The sequence below is a fragment of the Salvia splendens genome, chromosome 19 (assembly GCF_004379255.2).
Source record: "Salvia splendens isolate huo1 chromosome 19, SspV2, whole genome shotgun sequence".
NCBI classification, from domain to species: domain Eukaryota; kingdom Viridiplantae; phylum Streptophyta; class Magnoliopsida; order Lamiales; family Lamiaceae; genus Salvia; species Salvia splendens.
This window is the reverse complement of record NC_056050.1, coordinates 7,848,454-7,865,712: the sequence shown is the minus strand read 5'-3', so window position 1 is coordinate 7,865,712 and position 17,259 is coordinate 7,848,454. Positions and strand designations below refer to the sequence as shown.

The 17,259-nt window shown below is 35.0% G+C and overlaps 1 protein-coding gene across 5 annotated transcripts; it reads left to right on the top strand.

The window, feature by feature from the left end:
• The first annotated feature begins 5,903 nt into the window (after positions 1 to 5,903).
• LOC121780191 (golgin candidate 5-like) lies at positions 5,904 to 16,945 on the top strand. 5 transcript variants are annotated; one of them, XM_042177711.1, is made up of 20 exons: positions 5,904 to 6,112; positions 6,207 to 6,444; positions 7,147 to 8,156; positions 8,598 to 8,669; positions 9,645 to 9,719; positions 11,249 to 11,363; positions 12,226 to 12,287; positions 12,787 to 12,834; positions 13,509 to 13,793; positions 13,870 to 13,929; positions 14,018 to 14,101; positions 14,191 to 14,256; positions 14,331 to 14,429; positions 14,517 to 14,735; positions 15,391 to 15,508; positions 15,580 to 15,803; positions 15,939 to 15,998; positions 16,110 to 16,223; positions 16,475 to 16,549; positions 16,624 to 16,945. In XM_042177711.1, exons 2-20 carry the CDS (start codon positions 6,267 to 6,269, stop codon positions 16,657 to 16,659), a joined length of 3,000 nt encoding a protein of 999 aa, XP_042033645.1. In that variant the 5' UTR covers positions 5,904 to 6,112; positions 6,207 to 6,266; the 3' UTR covers positions 16,660 to 16,945. The 5 variants fall into 5 exon arrangements, with proteins under 5 accessions (XP_042033645.1, XP_042033648.1, XP_042033647.1 ...); XM_042177714.1 differs by having other exon boundaries at positions 5,904 to 6,444; positions 15,391 to 15,505; positions 15,583 to 15,803; XM_042177713.1 differs by having other exon boundaries at positions 5,904 to 6,444; positions 15,391 to 15,505.
• The last annotated feature ends 314 nt before the right edge of the window (positions 16,946 to 17,259 follow it).

Sequence of the window (17,259 nt, the reverse complement as noted above, 5' to 3'; positions counted from 1 at the left end):
TATCACGTGTAATTTCATTTTTCATTTTTTAATATTAAAAAGATAATATATATCAACATGAATACATGACAATGTCAGCACAATTTCATATTGACATTGTACAAGCATTATATTATCATATTATGTAAGCTATATTGATATAAAACTGCTTTACGAAATATATGAACATTTACGAAAATTTTATCAAATTTTGACATCAAAATATATGCACGTAGGATCTCGTTGAAATCCTTTTAAAATTATCTTTAATTTGATATATGTTGTGCGAAAAAATAATTTAAATCGAGATAGTTATATGCATTTAAAGTTTTGAAATTTGAGATAGTTTTTAAAAGTTAGTTATAACAAATTTGTTGTTAATTGACAAAAATACCATAATTGATATTTTTTGTTCACTGTAGTATTCATACTCGGGTTGAATGATCTTGGCCCTTGATTTGAAGATCTAATGCTTATCATTTAGTTGTAGTTAGCAATTTAAGGGTGAGTTAGTAATATAATGCATCCATGTGTAACTGTGTTTACGTTGAATGATTCCACTTTCAAACTACTATTATCAGTGTTTTGATTTCGGGTAAGTTACCTCAGTGATCATGAATATTGACATAAGGCGGATCCAGAATTTATAATTCGGGAATACGATAAATGATAACAATGACTTGAAGCTTCAAAACTCGAACTTTAAAATTATAGTGTTTCAAAATGATTAATTTGTTGGATTGAAAGTAAACGTTTTGAACTTATATAGATGAGAATATGACCACAGCGAAGCACTAGGGCTCATCCTTAGTTAGAGTGCTAACGTACATCCAATCTCGTGCTGTCACGTTCACGAAAAATGCAATATTGTAAACACTAAAATGCAATATACATTTGTGAAGCTATATATGCATTTCTGCAGATTGTATTTTAGTTATAGGCAAATTGCATTTTATATTGTTGAGTTTTGCATTTTAACATAAATTGTCAACAATGCAAAATAAACTATATATAAATGCAATCCGTCTATATATAAAATGCAAATTAAACAGTCTATATCTAAAATGCAAAACTCAACAATAAAAATGCAATCTACCTATAATTAAAATGCAATATGCCGAAATCCATCTATCACTTTTACAAATGTATATTGCATTTTAGTGTTTATAATATTGCATGTTTCGTGCCACGTGGTAGCACAAGATTGGAACCCATCGACCGCCGAAGAAGCAACGGTTGGCCTCAAAATTCATGCCTAGAAGAAGACACGACCAGCGACCCCCTAGAAAGTGTTCCGAGAGATTAGGACTCGACAGCGGTCCGCTGTGACCTGTCCAGTGACCTGCTGGGATCGAGCGATGCATAATTTAACCTATTTTCTCTCCAAGGCTTACTTTATTTGGATAGAAGATATACCATATCAAGGAGCACGACTTGAAAGCCTATAAATACCCCTAAAGCTTCATCAAAGGAACCTTTTGGCCACATTCTATACCCGAGAAATAATTTGAGAGTTTCAGTCCATCGTTCTACATGATCAATTCATGATCAATTATGCTCCATGCTTCTTACAACCACGACGTTATATAATTTCATTCATATCAACGTGTGATATATTGTGCAATTCCCAAAATTTAATTGCTTGATCAAGTGTGACTTTCCCATCCATTCCCTCTAAAACTTTGCTACTGATGTTTTCACACTTTGAATGCTTGAATAATATGTTGATCTTTTCGTTATAAGGCAAGAGACAATTCATTGATTATTTATTCCTAATAAATGTTTCTCAAATGCAAAGCGAAAACAAACTCATAACTATCCATCATTTTGATCAAGCCTTTTGTGGTATGAAGTGGCATCGTCACATACAATTGCCAACACTTCTCAACCAAAAACCACATAGAGCATACACGAAGCAATGTGAAGTAATGTGAGCCCCAAGGAGTGTCTCCAGGCCTTATCAAACTAGTCTTTTGATTTTTACCTCTTCCACTTATCATTTCTCCATTAGTAAGTTTTTCAACTAATCTGTCATGTTACAGCTTCCTAAGTTGTTCATTTCTCTTACAAGATGCCTCGACCATATTTAGGGTTCACAATCATGGAGACATAGTTAAAGACATTCTTCACAACTCTAATACCATTAGCAACAATAACAATAATTAATTGGAGTTGGTGAGAATAACAATGAATATACATGGCATATGAACTTTCGTGCAATATTAAGGATTTCAATCTATTAAACTCACCCTGCATATTAGAAGTTCCATCGTATCCTTGACCTCTCACATTAGATAGAGACAAAATATGCTTTCACCAATAAATATTCAATAACGTATTTCAAATAATGAGAGGAAGTGCCAGTTACAAGCACAATCCCAATAAATTGCTCAATCATATCCTTCTTTATTCACATATCTGAAAACAACTCTCATATACTCCTTTAATGAAACATCTTGAGCTTCATTAACCAAAAGAGTTAACACTTTATCTCCAATATCTTTAACTATGGAAAGTGTGACTTGCGAAGCACAAACATTTGCTAATTCCTTTTGAATTCATAGAGAATTCATTTGATTGTTACCGTGAGCATTTGTACCCCAAGTTTTAGATACATCATCGTTATGTTGATGACATGAAACCATAGAAGTAACTCCAGAAAATTATCTTAGTTTAAAGAACTATTTGACTCACATTGTTCACAAAAAGACAATCCGTACTTTAAGAGAAAACGAGTCACATTTGTCAGCCGAACACGATATGCAACTTCCATCTCACGGGTATTTGACCGTAATATATTTGCCACACTCAGGGACGGACGCATAAAATTTATTTAATAGGGGCTATATTGTAAACGATACTCGCTTTGTCCTTCATGGTCTTGAGGGTATTTTTGTCCCCAAAAAAATCGAAATAGTGAAAAAGTAGCTTAAATGATATTAAGTCAAAGTTGACACGTCTCAAAAGATATTTTCAAAGTTTACGGACAAAAATGATAGTTTGACAAACTTTGCGGACTAAAAAAAATGTTTCCTCTATTGAATTACAACAACAATTTGTTAGGTATCAATTACCTGAAAAACTTTCAATCTAAACAACTCAAACTCAAATCAATAATTTTCAATAAATAAAAAAATCCTGTAAATTAAACTTTCATATTATTAATTTCACCTAATAAAGTAAATATGAATAATTTCAGAAATACACATTTTTTTATAATTAAATTTAAAAAAATAGACAAGAAAAAACCTAAAATCACCAAGCAAAGTCCACCACTATAATCCGAATAACTGAATTACTTATTCTGGAGTATTTGCTTAGTTCTACTGTAGGAAAATTTTAAACTAAAGAAGAATTCGTAGTTTTACTAAATAAGTTTTATACTACCTCCGTCCCTGAAAGTTTGTCCAATTTTTCTATTTCCGTCCGTCCCCCAAAGTTTGTCTCATTTCACTTTTTACCATTTTTGGTAGTGGAGCCCATATTCCACTAACTAATTCATAGTCACATTTTAGAGTAAAGGTCAAAACTGCTCCTGAACATATGTCCATTTTATGATTTTGGTCATATACTTTATCTTTTGAATTTTTGTATCCTGAATATTTCAACTCGGATCACAATTGGTCATACACTAACAATTCCGTCAATTTTTAAACAGTTTTAACTCGATTTTGACGGATTTTTAAACGGTTTTAACCCGAATGGAACTGTTAAAACCATCAAAATCGGGTTAAAATCGTTTAAAAATTGACGGAATTGTTAGTGTATGACCAATTGTGATCCGAGTTGAAATGTTCAGGATGCAAAAATTCAAAGATATAGGACCAAAATCATAAAATGAACATATATTCAGGACCAGTTTTGACTTTTACTCCACATTTTATTATAAAATTGATATATAAAGGTAAGACCCACAATCCACTAAGTCAAAGTGGGATAATATTTTGAGGGAGTTAGTAAGTACTACTAGCTAATTCACTAAACCTATGCAATTGTGAATATTTTAATTTGACAAACAATAAATGCACAATAAAAGAGGTTTGAATGAGTCCGTAGTATATCATTATTATATTATTTAATATTTAATATTGTTCTTCTTCCTCAAACCATTACCACCATTGTTGCTTTGCTTCAACTATTTCAGAATTTTAAATTCAGCCCCGCTCATCAATCAATTTTCAATGATTTAGTCTTCAGAGATATCGGTTTTGTAAGGGCTAAGTAAATGATTTTCAAAAATTTTAAAAATTTACAAACTAAAAACAAAAAAAAATTATTGGGTAAGGGCTTAAGTCCCATCCTCTTATAATGTGTGTCCGCCCCTGACCACACTATTTATTTGATCTTGAAAAACTTCAAACTTGATTTTAGTATTATTGGGACAACTATTCACTGCCACGGCCCTAATATGACAATTGAATCAATCTAATGAATATTTCCGGTGGTTACAACGTGCCTTTGTAAAAACATCGCCTAATTAAAAAACGTGGCCTAGCTTATTAAAGTTTGGTCAAATTTTTACTTTTTTTCACCTTTTGCAAATATTAATAATTTATCCCCGTCATTGTTAACTTCATTTTTCCGCATTTTATTCTTTTTTGTCTTTAATTCAACCCATTTCAACCATCGACTCCAATACTCTTCAGTAGAATTGGCAAGGATTTAACATGTTTCTCTAAAATTTTTAAAAATTTAGAAGTAGGAAAAAAAAGGGTAAGAGCTTAAGCCCCATCCTTGTGGTTAGTGTGTCTGCCCCTGTGCACCATGGGGGAACTGAGCGAGTTATTTGGTGAGCCAGAAGAGTCTTACATTGGAGTCCTTGAGTACATATACATTAGATGTGGAGATGGATGAACAAAAGGTGCAATCCATTTTCTTCCTCCTCAAGATAGACATATTATTCTTTCTGTTGTCAATTTCAATAATATTTTTTGTTTTTACGTATAGGATGTGGGTATATGTGAAAAATCAGAAAATATACACTTTTCATTTTCGTCCGTTCCATAAAAATATAGGCATTTCCATTTTGGGGAAAAATTCACACTTTCATCTATAAATACCTTTATTTCAATACAAAAAATCACATTACACCAAACAATTCTCTCAACTTCAATTTTTATAATTTTAATTATATAATTTTTATTTTTTAGTATTTTAATTATGTAATTTTTAAATTTTAGGATTTTAATATTGTAATTTTTAAATTTTTAGTAATTTGTAATAGTATTTCAGGTATTTTTAATGCAACTTTTTATATTGTGGAAATGTTTTTATTTAAATTAAATAATAGAATAATGAGATCCTTGAGCATGCTCTTGTCGAAGAGTATGAATGTGGGTGTTGTGCTCTTGCGGAAGAGGAAGAACATGGAGTAAAAGTGGGTCCGGGCCCACACCCATGCTCAAGAGCATTGTTGTGGATGCTCTAATTATCTAAAAAATTATTATAATAAAATTAGTACTACGAATTAAAAATATTACTACTGTTATTAAGTTGGGATATTGGCGTCTAATATCATGGAGCTTTTAAAAAGTTAGGTTTTTCCAACGAACTTTGAAATTGACAAATAATATCACGAACTTTATCCTGAATTTGTTATTTTCCACCGTGAAAAAAAATCCGGCTATATTCATAGATTGAAGAACAAATTTGGAGGGTGTGTTTCAAGAAAAATTATTCTCAAAGATTGAAAATCTTGAAACTCTCGAAGTTGTTGTCGAGAAATTATGAAAAAAAAACTCGTATCATGATATTATTTGCAGGAATTTTTTAATTGGTGGTAAATAACAAATTGAGGGTAAAATTGGTGATATTATTTGTCAATTTCAAAGTTCCGAAAAAATCAAACTTCTCGAAAGTTGAATGATACTAGGTTCCAATATTCCAATTAAATTCACTTTTATCATCGAATAGATCAATTCTCACTGTAAAAGTTCAATCGAATCGCCATAATAACAAATAAAATTGGGCTCCGCATTAACGATCCCTACCTTCCAAATCCCCAATTCCCAAATTTCCGATTTGATTCTGAAATCACTCTCACAATACATCGTTTAAGCTATTTCCGAAACTGATTACCGATAGAAACAACATTCGATCTTCATTTTCCGCTTTGTTTTCCTTTTTGAATGATGTAGAGATTTACTCAATTTCGCCAAATCACTCCAACTTTTCTTCTCCTTTTTTGTGGGGGGAGGTTGTGACTCCTGATTTGATTGCTTTGTCAGCTTGGATGATGTGAACGCGATATTTGGTAGAGTGGATCAAGCGGCCTGATTGAAGAAGATATGGCGTGGTTCAGTGGGAAAGTTTCGTTGGGGAACTTAGATTTTACCGGGGCGGTGAATAAGCTGAGTGAAAGTGTGAAGAACATCGAGAAGAACTTCGATAGTGCGCTTGGACTCGAGGAGAAATCGGATGCTGATGCTGCGGCTGCAGCTGCAGCTGCTCCTAGTGACAGTGAGGGTAAGTTATTTTGCGAATTTTTGATCGTTAACTGCATTTTGTGATGAATGTGCTGCGGTCACGATTAATGAGATCTAATGGTTTGTCATGCCGATTTAGAATTGATTGGAAAGTTAACTTTTGAAATAGCTTTCGATCTGTAAATATATCGGGAGGGTTACATTTGTTGGTGCCTTATATTTTTACATTGTGTGTCAACCATTGTGAAGTTTGAATTTTTGCTGATTTGCTGATGAACGTATCTGTGTATGTAGTTTGCTGATTTAGACCATCTACAATGCTACTCCAAAACTAATGAGTAAGAAAATAGTTCCAATGGTACCTCAAAACTCATCCCATTTTGGGGTTTTGACAAATAAATACCTATTTATAACATACCCAAATCACTTTTTGATATTTTGGAAGGATAAAAAGTGAATGGATAGAAAATATTCTTTTAAGTTTGAGTTTGGTGTAAATGATTGGAGTAAAATTACTATGTTATGTGACATTTCCACTAGAATGAGTTTGGTTTGGTGTAAATGGTTAGAGATGCTATTAAGGCCTTGAGGTTCTGCAAGGGCATAATGCTACTAGTCCATTTATAATTTTATTGTGTATTCATAGATGTATATGTACAAGATTTTATAAAGTTTTCAATCAATTTAATGGTTGATCGTGAGATTGGCGATATCACTTATTCTCATAGTTTCTGAATAACAGCATCAGGACTATGGCCTTTAGCTACTGACAGGAAGGCGTTATTCGAACCTATTATTGGGTTGATGGGTCAGAGAGGTGACGAAGATACTGTCGAGTCATCAGACATGTCCGAAGCTTTAGATCCTACATCCTCTATCAAGGAAAAACAAGTTGAGGATGACAACTCAGTTAATCAAGTGAGTGAAGTAATTACTGGAGGAGAAGAAGTAAAGGAAGAATTGAGAAATGCAGAAGTGGAAACAGGACCTGAAGAGGAAATAAAGGATACCAGTGGTGAGGCAAAAGAGAATACTGGTTCTGACCACAGTGAAGATGAAGTGGTTTCACCTCCAATTCTTGATGATGCTTCTGAACAAAAATCTGAAGAGGAGCATACAGAATCTACAAGCAACCTTCAAGAGGAGGAGAGGTTAGAAGTACTTCCTACGTCGTCAGAGACTCTGCAACCTGGATCCACTGACAATCTTCAGGAGGAGAAGGGGTCAGAGGACATATCTTCTACATTGTCGGAGTCACTACAACCAGAATCTGTAAGTCCTGGAGATACTGTAGGAGCTAGTGCTTCTCTTTCTATTAATGATGCTACTAGTTTGTCTAAGAGCATAGATGATGAAAATGCCAAACGACAAGATGTTGAAGATGTTTTTCCAGCCCAAACACTTGATGGTTCTCCTCAAAGCCCAGATGAAAACAGAGAAACACATGTCACAGATGTTCCTGTTAGCACCATAGAAGCAGAAGATAGATCTAATGACAATCTTCCTGGTTTACAATATAATGAGGTGGAGGCTTCAAAAGCAGCCTCAGATTTGGTCACACCTCTCAATGATGCAATCTCTGATTCAGTTGAGCTAAAGCAGGCCATGGAAAAAGATACTGATGTAAAGGAGCGGATGAGTTCTGCAAGCAACTCATCTAATATTGCAGATTCTGTGGCTGAACACGATAAAGTGATGAAGGAAATGAAAATGATGGAAGCTGCATTGCATGGAGCTGCTAGACAAGCTCAGGTACTGAAGTTGTAGTACTTATTTTTGGATTTTGGCATGCATCATAGACTCATGTGGTACAAATATGTACTTGCATACTTTGTTCAGACAACAAAAGGGCTTATTTCTTTAGCTATGGAAAACTTTATCGACTAGAGAATTGATCAATTGATGGGCAGTTGATGTGTGTTAATCAGAACAGTGTTTCTCCCACAAATTGGCTCTAATGCTGTTTTTTAATCAAAACCTGAACAAATTTATTTTATTCCTCCAAATATTCCTCACCTACAACATTTCATTTGTCATGCTTCTCTTTAGATTTGAGGTATAGCATGAGATCCATTAAAAAACTCTCTTGTATGATCTTGTTACTCTCTTTTCTTTAAAGCATACGGTAGCTTCTTGTAATTTTTCTTAAAGAAAGAAATTAGAGCCCTTCTCCCTCTCCTCTTTACTTCACAGGCCAAGGCTGATGAAATTGCAAGGTTGATGAATGAAAACGAGCAGCTTAAAACTGTAATTGATGAATTGAAGGTAATGGTTGCTCTTTCCTTCCTAGTTTTTTACTGCACCCACATTGTTGTTACTTTTTTTTGTATCACTTTCTGGTTTTAGATCAAAACTGTAGTCGATGAATTAAGCAACAACATTCACTTGCTAACCATGCATGATAACCTATAAATTGGATATTGACTAGAGGTGCTGGTATTTAAAGGTGTTACACCAGGAAACCTCACTTTTGACATGATAGAATATTAATTCTTAATAGGTGATTTTATTATTAAATACTTCCTCCGTCCGCGATTAGGAGTTCCGGTTGAGTTCGACATGGGTTTTAAGAAATATATAGGAAAGTGGGTGGAAAAGATAGTGGAATGTGGGTCCCACTTTATATGTTAGTTTTATAATAAAATGTGAGTAAAATGAGTTAGTGTAATGTGAGACCTATGCACCATTTATATTTTATAGTAAAAGTGAACCGAGACTCCTAATCAACGGTTGTATGCGTGTTACTAGGCAAATTAACATAAGATTTCTTGTGAGTTCTGACAAGAATTCAGACACAGGAAACCAGGACACCAGCTCAATGCCTCAATCAAGTATAACAACTGGAAATTAAAGCAAGAGAAATGCTAGAGTGAGGTTTTAAAATGTCTTCTCAGAAATAGAAAATAGTGGAAGATGCAAGCCAAGTAAAAAGGAAAGCTTTATTGCAAATCACGGGCTTTTAACTTTCAAGTTTAGTTGGGTGTTCTCTATTTACTGCATATGGACACTGTAAATCTATCTAACATATCATATGATATCTTCTGGTTTCTTTCTTGTGGTCTCACCGGCACATAACCGATTCAGCTGTCTTTGTACTATACTGAGTCTGTGTCCTGAGGTATCCATGTACATCTACATTCTTGTACATGTTACACCTATAAAGCTTTCTAACACATTTACACACAAACATATTTTTACAGATCTATGAACAAATTATTAACTGGCTAAAGTGATTTCCAGAGAAAAACAAATGAAGCTGAAATTGAATCTCTACGAGAGGAGTATCATCAAAGGGTGGCAGTACTTGAGAGAAAGGTATACTTTTGCATGTTTTATTTCATCTTTACTTACATGTTAGGATAGCTGAACGTTGATGTAGCCCCTGAAGTTCTTGTAACTGAAATTTTGATGAACCTTTAGAAATACTTATGAACTATCACATAAGATTAAGCCTTCCGTATCTGTTCCCTGGTTAACCGACTTTACGTGAAACCATCCAGAATGTTGATAAACTGAGTATTATTTGTCTGTTTCTTGTCCAATGCTCAGACTGCCATCACATAGAATGATGTCCTGTATGATCTTAATGGAAATTGTGCAATTAAAAAGAACATTTTGAACATCAAAGTTATGAAGACCAGCGATGCTTCTTTTTTATTGATCTTTTTTATAGAAAGAGTTATCTAACTGCTTATTGTTTATGTTTTGCTACAAGTTCTCTTAGTAGGGATACCTTCTCCATCATTTTCTTGACTTTTCATTTCATAATTTATCTATCTATGAAGCATTAAATTAAGAGGATAAAGTTTTTTTTTCTTTAAAAGAGGATTAACCCCATCTACCCCAGTGTTGTCAAAATGTTGTTCGGGTCGCTCGGGTCGCCTGGGTCGAGACCATCACCGCCCCAACATGGGTGGGTTGATCGAGATACCGGGTCGCCGCTGGGTCGAGTGGGTCGCCTGGGTCGAGTGAGTCGCCTGGGTCGAGTGAGTCGCCTGGGTCGCCCTAAACACATGCTATCTCTGATTTCTCAAATCTCTCACATGTTTTCTGACTCTCTCAATCACAATTCTCTATATATATGCATGCATCACATCAAACTTTTCAAACCTACTTTCTACACTTTAGAATTCGGCCTCTTCACTCCTAAACAAATAAACAATTCAAAGATCTTTTTGCTGCCACCCTTCATATATTCCTTTGTTTGATATTTTCAGACAATGGTTTCAATTATTTATTGTGTTATGACTTATGAATTGTTTTGATATTTTGATCATTTCTATTTTCCATTTTATCTCTATTCACATGAATTGCGTCCACATTTATATTATTTGATATATTATAAACATTAGAGCAATATATTTATTTTATTTAATATTAAAAGGCAAAAAAAATAACCTAGCTTTGTGGGTCTCTCGACCCCGTCGACTCGTCGACCCGCGACCCGAATTTTCACCTCATCGACCCGGTGCGCCCCTCGACCCTAACAACATTGATCTACCCCCATGGTGTCTCGAACCCCCGACCTATTGGTTGGAGAAGAACCGTCTTACCAACTGAGTTGCGCTCCGTTGTCAATTAAGAAGATAAAGTTCATTTTAATCATTTTATATTTTCCATTCCCACCCCCGACCTATTGGTTGGAGAAGAACGTCTTACCAATTGATTTGCGCTTTATCGTCAATTAAGAAGATAAAGTTCATTTTAATCAATTTATATTTTCAAAGTCCATTTTCTAGATAGTCTATACTGGCATAATGTGCTTGTTAACTCCCACAAATAAATATTCTATGAGTTATTTATCTTGTTAAGATTCGGTGTAGTTAAGACTTCCTTTATTTCAGGTTTATGCTCTCACTAGGGAAAGGGATACACTGCGCAGAGAACAAAATAAGAAAAGTGATGCTGCAGCTCTTCTGAAAGAAAAGGATGAAATAATCAACCAAGTGATGGCCGAAGGTTTGATTTTATATTTGGAGCAGCAGAATCCCTTCAAACAATCAACGATTTTAAACAGCTTAAACAATATCATACGTCACATAACTGAATCATCCTGATGTGAAACAGCAAATTTTATACTCCATCTGTCCCATAAAAACATGCATACTTTCCTTTTTTGTCTTGCCCATAGTAATTTCCCATTTTTTTCTTTCCTTTTTTTGTACATTACCCCACCAGAAATTGTTACAATAAAACCCTTACTATCACAAATTGTTTACAATCACTTTACATAACAATACCCCTAAAGTGGGACTCTTTCACCACTCATAATACAAAGAACACTAAACTGGTACCATTTCTCCACTCATGATACAATCAACACTAGATATCTTAAACCCTGTGCTTTGTGCATTTTTTTATTGGATGGAGGGAGTATTAACTAGCATATGTATAAATCGTGAGATAGAAGAAACAAAAAATGAGTCCTTAAGAGAGGAAAGAATCAAACTATTTGCTTTTGAAACTTCAATTGCATTTGTGACAATTTGTACTCCGTATTAGTTTGACACGACTGGTTCTCAAGGATAATTTTACTCTACATATTTGTAAAAACATCAAGGAGCTTTTCCTCATAAAAAGAAAGAAGTAGCAGAAAGGGAAAATCAAGGAGCTTTTCTGTGAAACTTGCTTGATGAACTGGTCCTTTTTTCCAATGTCTATTCTTATTTTGTCCTGTGGTTACACATTTTACTCACACTAAGAGATTAAAGTTATTAAAAATCATCTTCCTAATTCCACTAATTTGAGATCATTCGTATGCATGCTTAGTAATTTTAGATTACACCTGGCATTGAGAGTTTGATGCCACATAAATCTCCAGGTGAACAGCTCTCAAAAAAGCAAGCTGCTCAGGAAGGTCATATCAGAAAGTTGAGGGCACAGGTGCACATTTTCTGTGAACTCTTTCAGTGTGACTGATACGATCCCACATCGGTTTCACACGAAAGTGTGGAATAGCATATAATAGGGAGTCAACCCTTTACCTTTGACCATGGTTTTGGGTTAAGTTAGGGCTTCCTATCTTATATGCTTATCAATTTGGTGCGGTGAACGTGGATCCGGATGTCCTACGGAAAGGGGCTACCCGTAGGTGTGACCAAGGGGTGCCACCGAAAAAAAACGTGGGCCCGAAAGGAAAAAGGGCCGTAAAGCGGATGGTGGGCCCGTGGCGTGTGCCGTCCGTGGACGTCCGGTTTAAAAGAGGGATGGATTGATACGATCCCACATCGGTTTCACACGAAAGTGTGGAATAGCATATAATAGGGAGTCAACCCTTTACCTTTGACCATGGTTTTGGGTTAAGTTAGGGCTTCCTATCTTATATGCTTATCAGTGACACGGGTTGGCTCTTTAATTTATCTGTCATATTATTGAAATCTAGATCAGAGAGCTTGAGGAAGAGAAGAAAGGATTCCTTACGAAGATACAGGTAGGTTTTCTTCAATGTTATCTATAAGTATGTGCATCTTTTTTCTTATATATGCTCATCCTGCCACCAATTGTATGCTTCTTGCTAATGTGTAAGGTAGGCCTGTAATTTCTGTGGTTCATATATGTATTTTGATAATTTTAAGGTTTAGAATTCTATTTATTATGACCACCTCCGCAGAAATTAAACGTTTTCTGACTATTGCGATGTCTAGCCTATTTACTATCTATACAATTCAGTTTGAGAAGTGGTTGAATTATTACCTTCTTTCATGGCCTATTATATTAGCCAGTATATTTATTACTCAGTTTAAATACATTTTAGTTGGTTCTTTGTTTTGTATCTCTATTCTCTAGTTTCATGTGATTCTAGAATTACTTGTTTTTTGTTGCTTGCTGCAACATTGTAAAGCAAATAAAAAGGAATGCGCTTCTGTCTTTGTTATGATGTAATCATGAATCACTTTCTTTATAGGTTTTGTATACAGTTCTTTCCTTGTGGAACTCACTAAACTTTTAATACGATGGCTGTGTTGTTATTCTGTCATTTAGCAACAAGTTCTTTCTATACTTAATTACTTTCTGCTATCTCTACCACCAAATTTTTCTTTGACATGTACGTGTATATCTTTATATCTAATTCTTATTGGAGTTGATGTGAATATTCATTAATAGGTTGAAGAGAATACAGTAGAGAGCTTGAAAAGAGACAAGGCAGAAACTGAAAATTTGCTTCAAGAAACTGTAGAAAAGCATCAAGCTGAACTTGCAGCTCAAAAAGATTACTACACTAATGCTCTTACTGCAGCAAAAGAAGCTGTAACATTAGCAGAGGCACGTGCAAATACTGAAGCGAGAGCTGAACTAGAAAGTCGTCTAAGAGAGGCTGAGGAGCGTGAAAGTATGTTAGTTCAAACTCTTGAAGGATTAAGGCAAACACTGACCAGAACGGAGCAGCAGGTTAGTTTCCCAGAGGAACATTGTGGGTACTCATTCACCCTCTTGTACTAAACTGTTACCGTTCACTCTCTTGCAGGCAGTATTTAGAGAAGATATGCTTCGTAAGGATATTGAAGATCTTCAAAAGCGATATCAAGTAAGTTTGGCCTTTTTGATGATAGATAATCTTATTGTTCAAAAACGTTTATCAATTTCTATCATCTGATGGGGAATTATTTGTCTAGGCTAGTGAGCGTAGGTGCGAGGAGTTAATAACTCAAGTTCCCGACTCTACCAGACCTCTTTTAAGGCAGATTGAAGCAATGCAGGTTTGACTGTGTACTCAGTATCTTTTTAGATGATTAGACTTGCTTGGCTTTGGCACTCATTTATAATTATGTCTTATGATTGATCTCAGGAAACAGCCGCCAGAAGGGCTGAAGCATGGGCTGCTGTAGAGAGATCTCTAAACTCACGACTTCAGGTTTCTGCAGGATTTACCCCTTACACGTTATTACACTTTTGATGCACCTGAATTCATTGTTGATATAAATACAGGAAGCAGAGGCAAATGCTGCTGCTGCAGAGGAAAAGGAGCGTTCTATCAGTGAACGTTTAACTCAAACTTTGTCTCGAATAAATGTACTTGAAGCTCAGGTATTTTTACTCTAATAGTCTAATGCTTGATTTAAGTCACTTTGATAATTACCTTGAAGATCAGCTTATGGTAGAGGAGTTTTGTAGATATCATGCCTTAGAGCTGAGCAGACTCAGCTGACAAGATCTCTTGAAAAGGAGAGACATAAAGCAGCTGAACATAGGCAGGAATATCTTGCTTTGAAGGAGGAAGCTGACACCAATGAAAGTCGTGTGAATCAGCTCGAAGAAGAACTGAAAGAACTGAGGAGAAAACATAAGGAGGAGTTGCATGATGCACTGATGCATCAAGAGCTTCTTCAACAGGTAGCACTTTTAATTTTAGCCAGAAATTACTTGTATTATCTTAACTGTGTTTGTGATGCTTAATGCTGAACTTTTGTTCCTTTTTTTGTTTTTAGTTTTGCTTCTCGGGTCATATCATATGTGATAGAGAAGATTGTGGTTGCTGCTGGAATTGAACAGAAAACAGGAAAAAAGAGAAAAGATAGAATGATAGAAATAAAAGAACAAAGAAAGTAAAAGATATCTCTCTTCCTAAGAGGCCACTCCTCTGAAAAGGCCACAGCAGAATGCTGAACATAACTATATTTTGAACAATTAAAACATAGGAACATAAGCCCTATTTATAACAATCTACTGACATGCTCCAAACTGAAAGAAAACTTTATCTTGACTCTAACCTGAAAAGATAAAACACTAAACAACTGAATTAATTACTAACTATACTTCTTAAAAGTTAAAACATTAAATAACTAAATTAATTACTAACAACTAAAGACTAAAAATAATGCTTTGCAGGGAACGATCTGTAGTCCTGCACGAACGACCACTATCAATATGTTTCTGGACTGCATATCACAAATAGTGCTAGGAGAATGTGCCAAATAAATGCTTAAATATTAGTTCCAGTTTTAGTTCCGCACACTAGCTTATTGATAAGGTTATTTTCCTTAAACAGGAGCTGGACCGGGAAAAGGCTGCCCGTTTGGATCAGGAAAGGGCTACCCGAGTTCAGTCTTCTACTGTACCTGATCAAGTTCCCATAGCTAGGCAGAAGTCAACTGCATTTGATAGTGGTATTTCCCATCAACTACACACAAGAGACTTATATGTTTCATCTACTGATGATTTTGACGTTCTACTTCAGCAGGTAACTTGACTCGTAAGATTTCGAGTGCAAGCAGCTTGAGCAGTGTGGAAGAAAGTTTTTTCTTGCAGACAACTTTGGGCTCATCAGAAACCTTTTCTGAAAATAGAAGTGTTGGGGATGGTGCGGTGAGTCCATATTATATGAAGAGTGTGACATCTAACACATTTGAAGCTGCCCTTCGTCAAAAGGAGGGAGAACTTGCATCTTATGCTTCAAGATTGGTATGAAGTGATATCTAAGCTAATTACACTCAGTGATCATTATGCAAGAGCGTCTCTTAAATTATCCATGTATAAAGGCATTCTGTAAATCTTTTTAGAATCTTTCTAGTAACTGGACCTTTTTTTATCCATCAGGCTTCTTTGGAATCCATTCGTGACTCGCTTGCAGAAGAATTAGTCAAACTGACAGCAGAGGTGAGGTCACCCCCTTTTGTTTCTGGGTGATTTGTTAGCACATGAGTTCCTTTTTAACTAGCAAGCTAGTTGGGTTGCTTTTAATTATCTATGGATTGCACACTGCTGCAGTGTGAAAAGTTACGGACAGAAGCTGCTACACTACCAGGAATACGAGCAGAATTAGAAGCACTTAGAAGGAGACACTCAGCTGCACTGGAGTTGATGGGAGAACGTGATGAAGAGGTATACTTTATCACTCCACAGCTTGATTAACAATTTTATTCCACCTCGATGCATTTGAATTCGAGGAAAGATGACTTGTCTAGAGATCAGAATCATAAGTTTCATCAGTGTAAAACGTGTGTTGCTTTAAACACGTGCTTCAAGTCAAAAACCTATCGTGAAGCCAAATTAAAACACCTTTTACGCTAGCTTTCATTCACAAAATTCCAATTGTGTATCTTATCTGATATTGAAATGGGCTATCTGTGTAGTTGGAAGAACTCCGCGCCGATATTGTTGATCTAAAGGAGATGTACAGGGAGCAAGTAAACATGCTAGTGAATAAGGTGAAATGTTGATTATCCTTTACAATTTCATTCATCTATTTGTATTAATCCTTTTCTGTGACATCTGTTTGCAGATTCACATACTAAGTTCATCAATGGCTGCTCCATGATAGCGATATTGATTTCAGCACTTGCAATTTGTTGCATTTTCACGGCAAATTACTGTATACGGCTTGGTTTTTTGACTTCTAACTAAGCCCCAAGTTAATTGGATTATAGAATGTAAAATGCTTTAAAAAATTGTTTATTCATCGTATTTTTTATGGCAATTACGTAGACTAGGTTTAATTGTGTTGAAGCATCATGGATCAAAACAATGATCTTGTTTTCTATGTTGGCGTTACTTGAGATGGACATGATGGACCATTTATTGGAAAAATATGTTTTTATTGTTTATTTATTTATTTATTCGACCGTGGTATTTGTGGGGTATCGATTGATAAAATGAAATATGGCTTTCAAGATATTCTGTAAGTATGTAAAGGGTTTGCACATATTATTTTGAATTGCAGTGGAATCAATAAATACAAGTACTTTTCAATAGTGAATTTTCCGAAATATACAATTGAAATTGTGATACAATACTCAATTTTAATGACAAATTATATAACCAAAGGGAGGTCATTATTAGATAATAACATTGATGTCATTATTAAATTATTTTTATTTCATTTTAGAAAATTTAGATTTTTAAAACAAGGGGAACACAC

What these genes read in the sequence shown, in the direction of transcription:
- LOC121780191 (XM_042177711.1), top strand. Translation starts at nt 6,267, where the DNA reads ATGGCGTGGTTCAGTGGGAAAGTTTCGTTGGGGAACTTAGATTTTACC. An exon ending in TGACCAGAACGGAGCAGCAG is followed by an intron (nt 13,794 to 13,869) that starts GTTAGTTTCCCA and finishes ACTCTCTTGCAG; the next exon opens with GCAGTATTTAGAGAAGATAT. An exon ending in TAAACATGCTAGTGAATAAG is followed by an intron (nt 16,550 to 16,623) that starts GTGAAATGTTGA and finishes ATCTGTTTGCAG; the next exon opens with ATTCACATACTAAGTTCATC.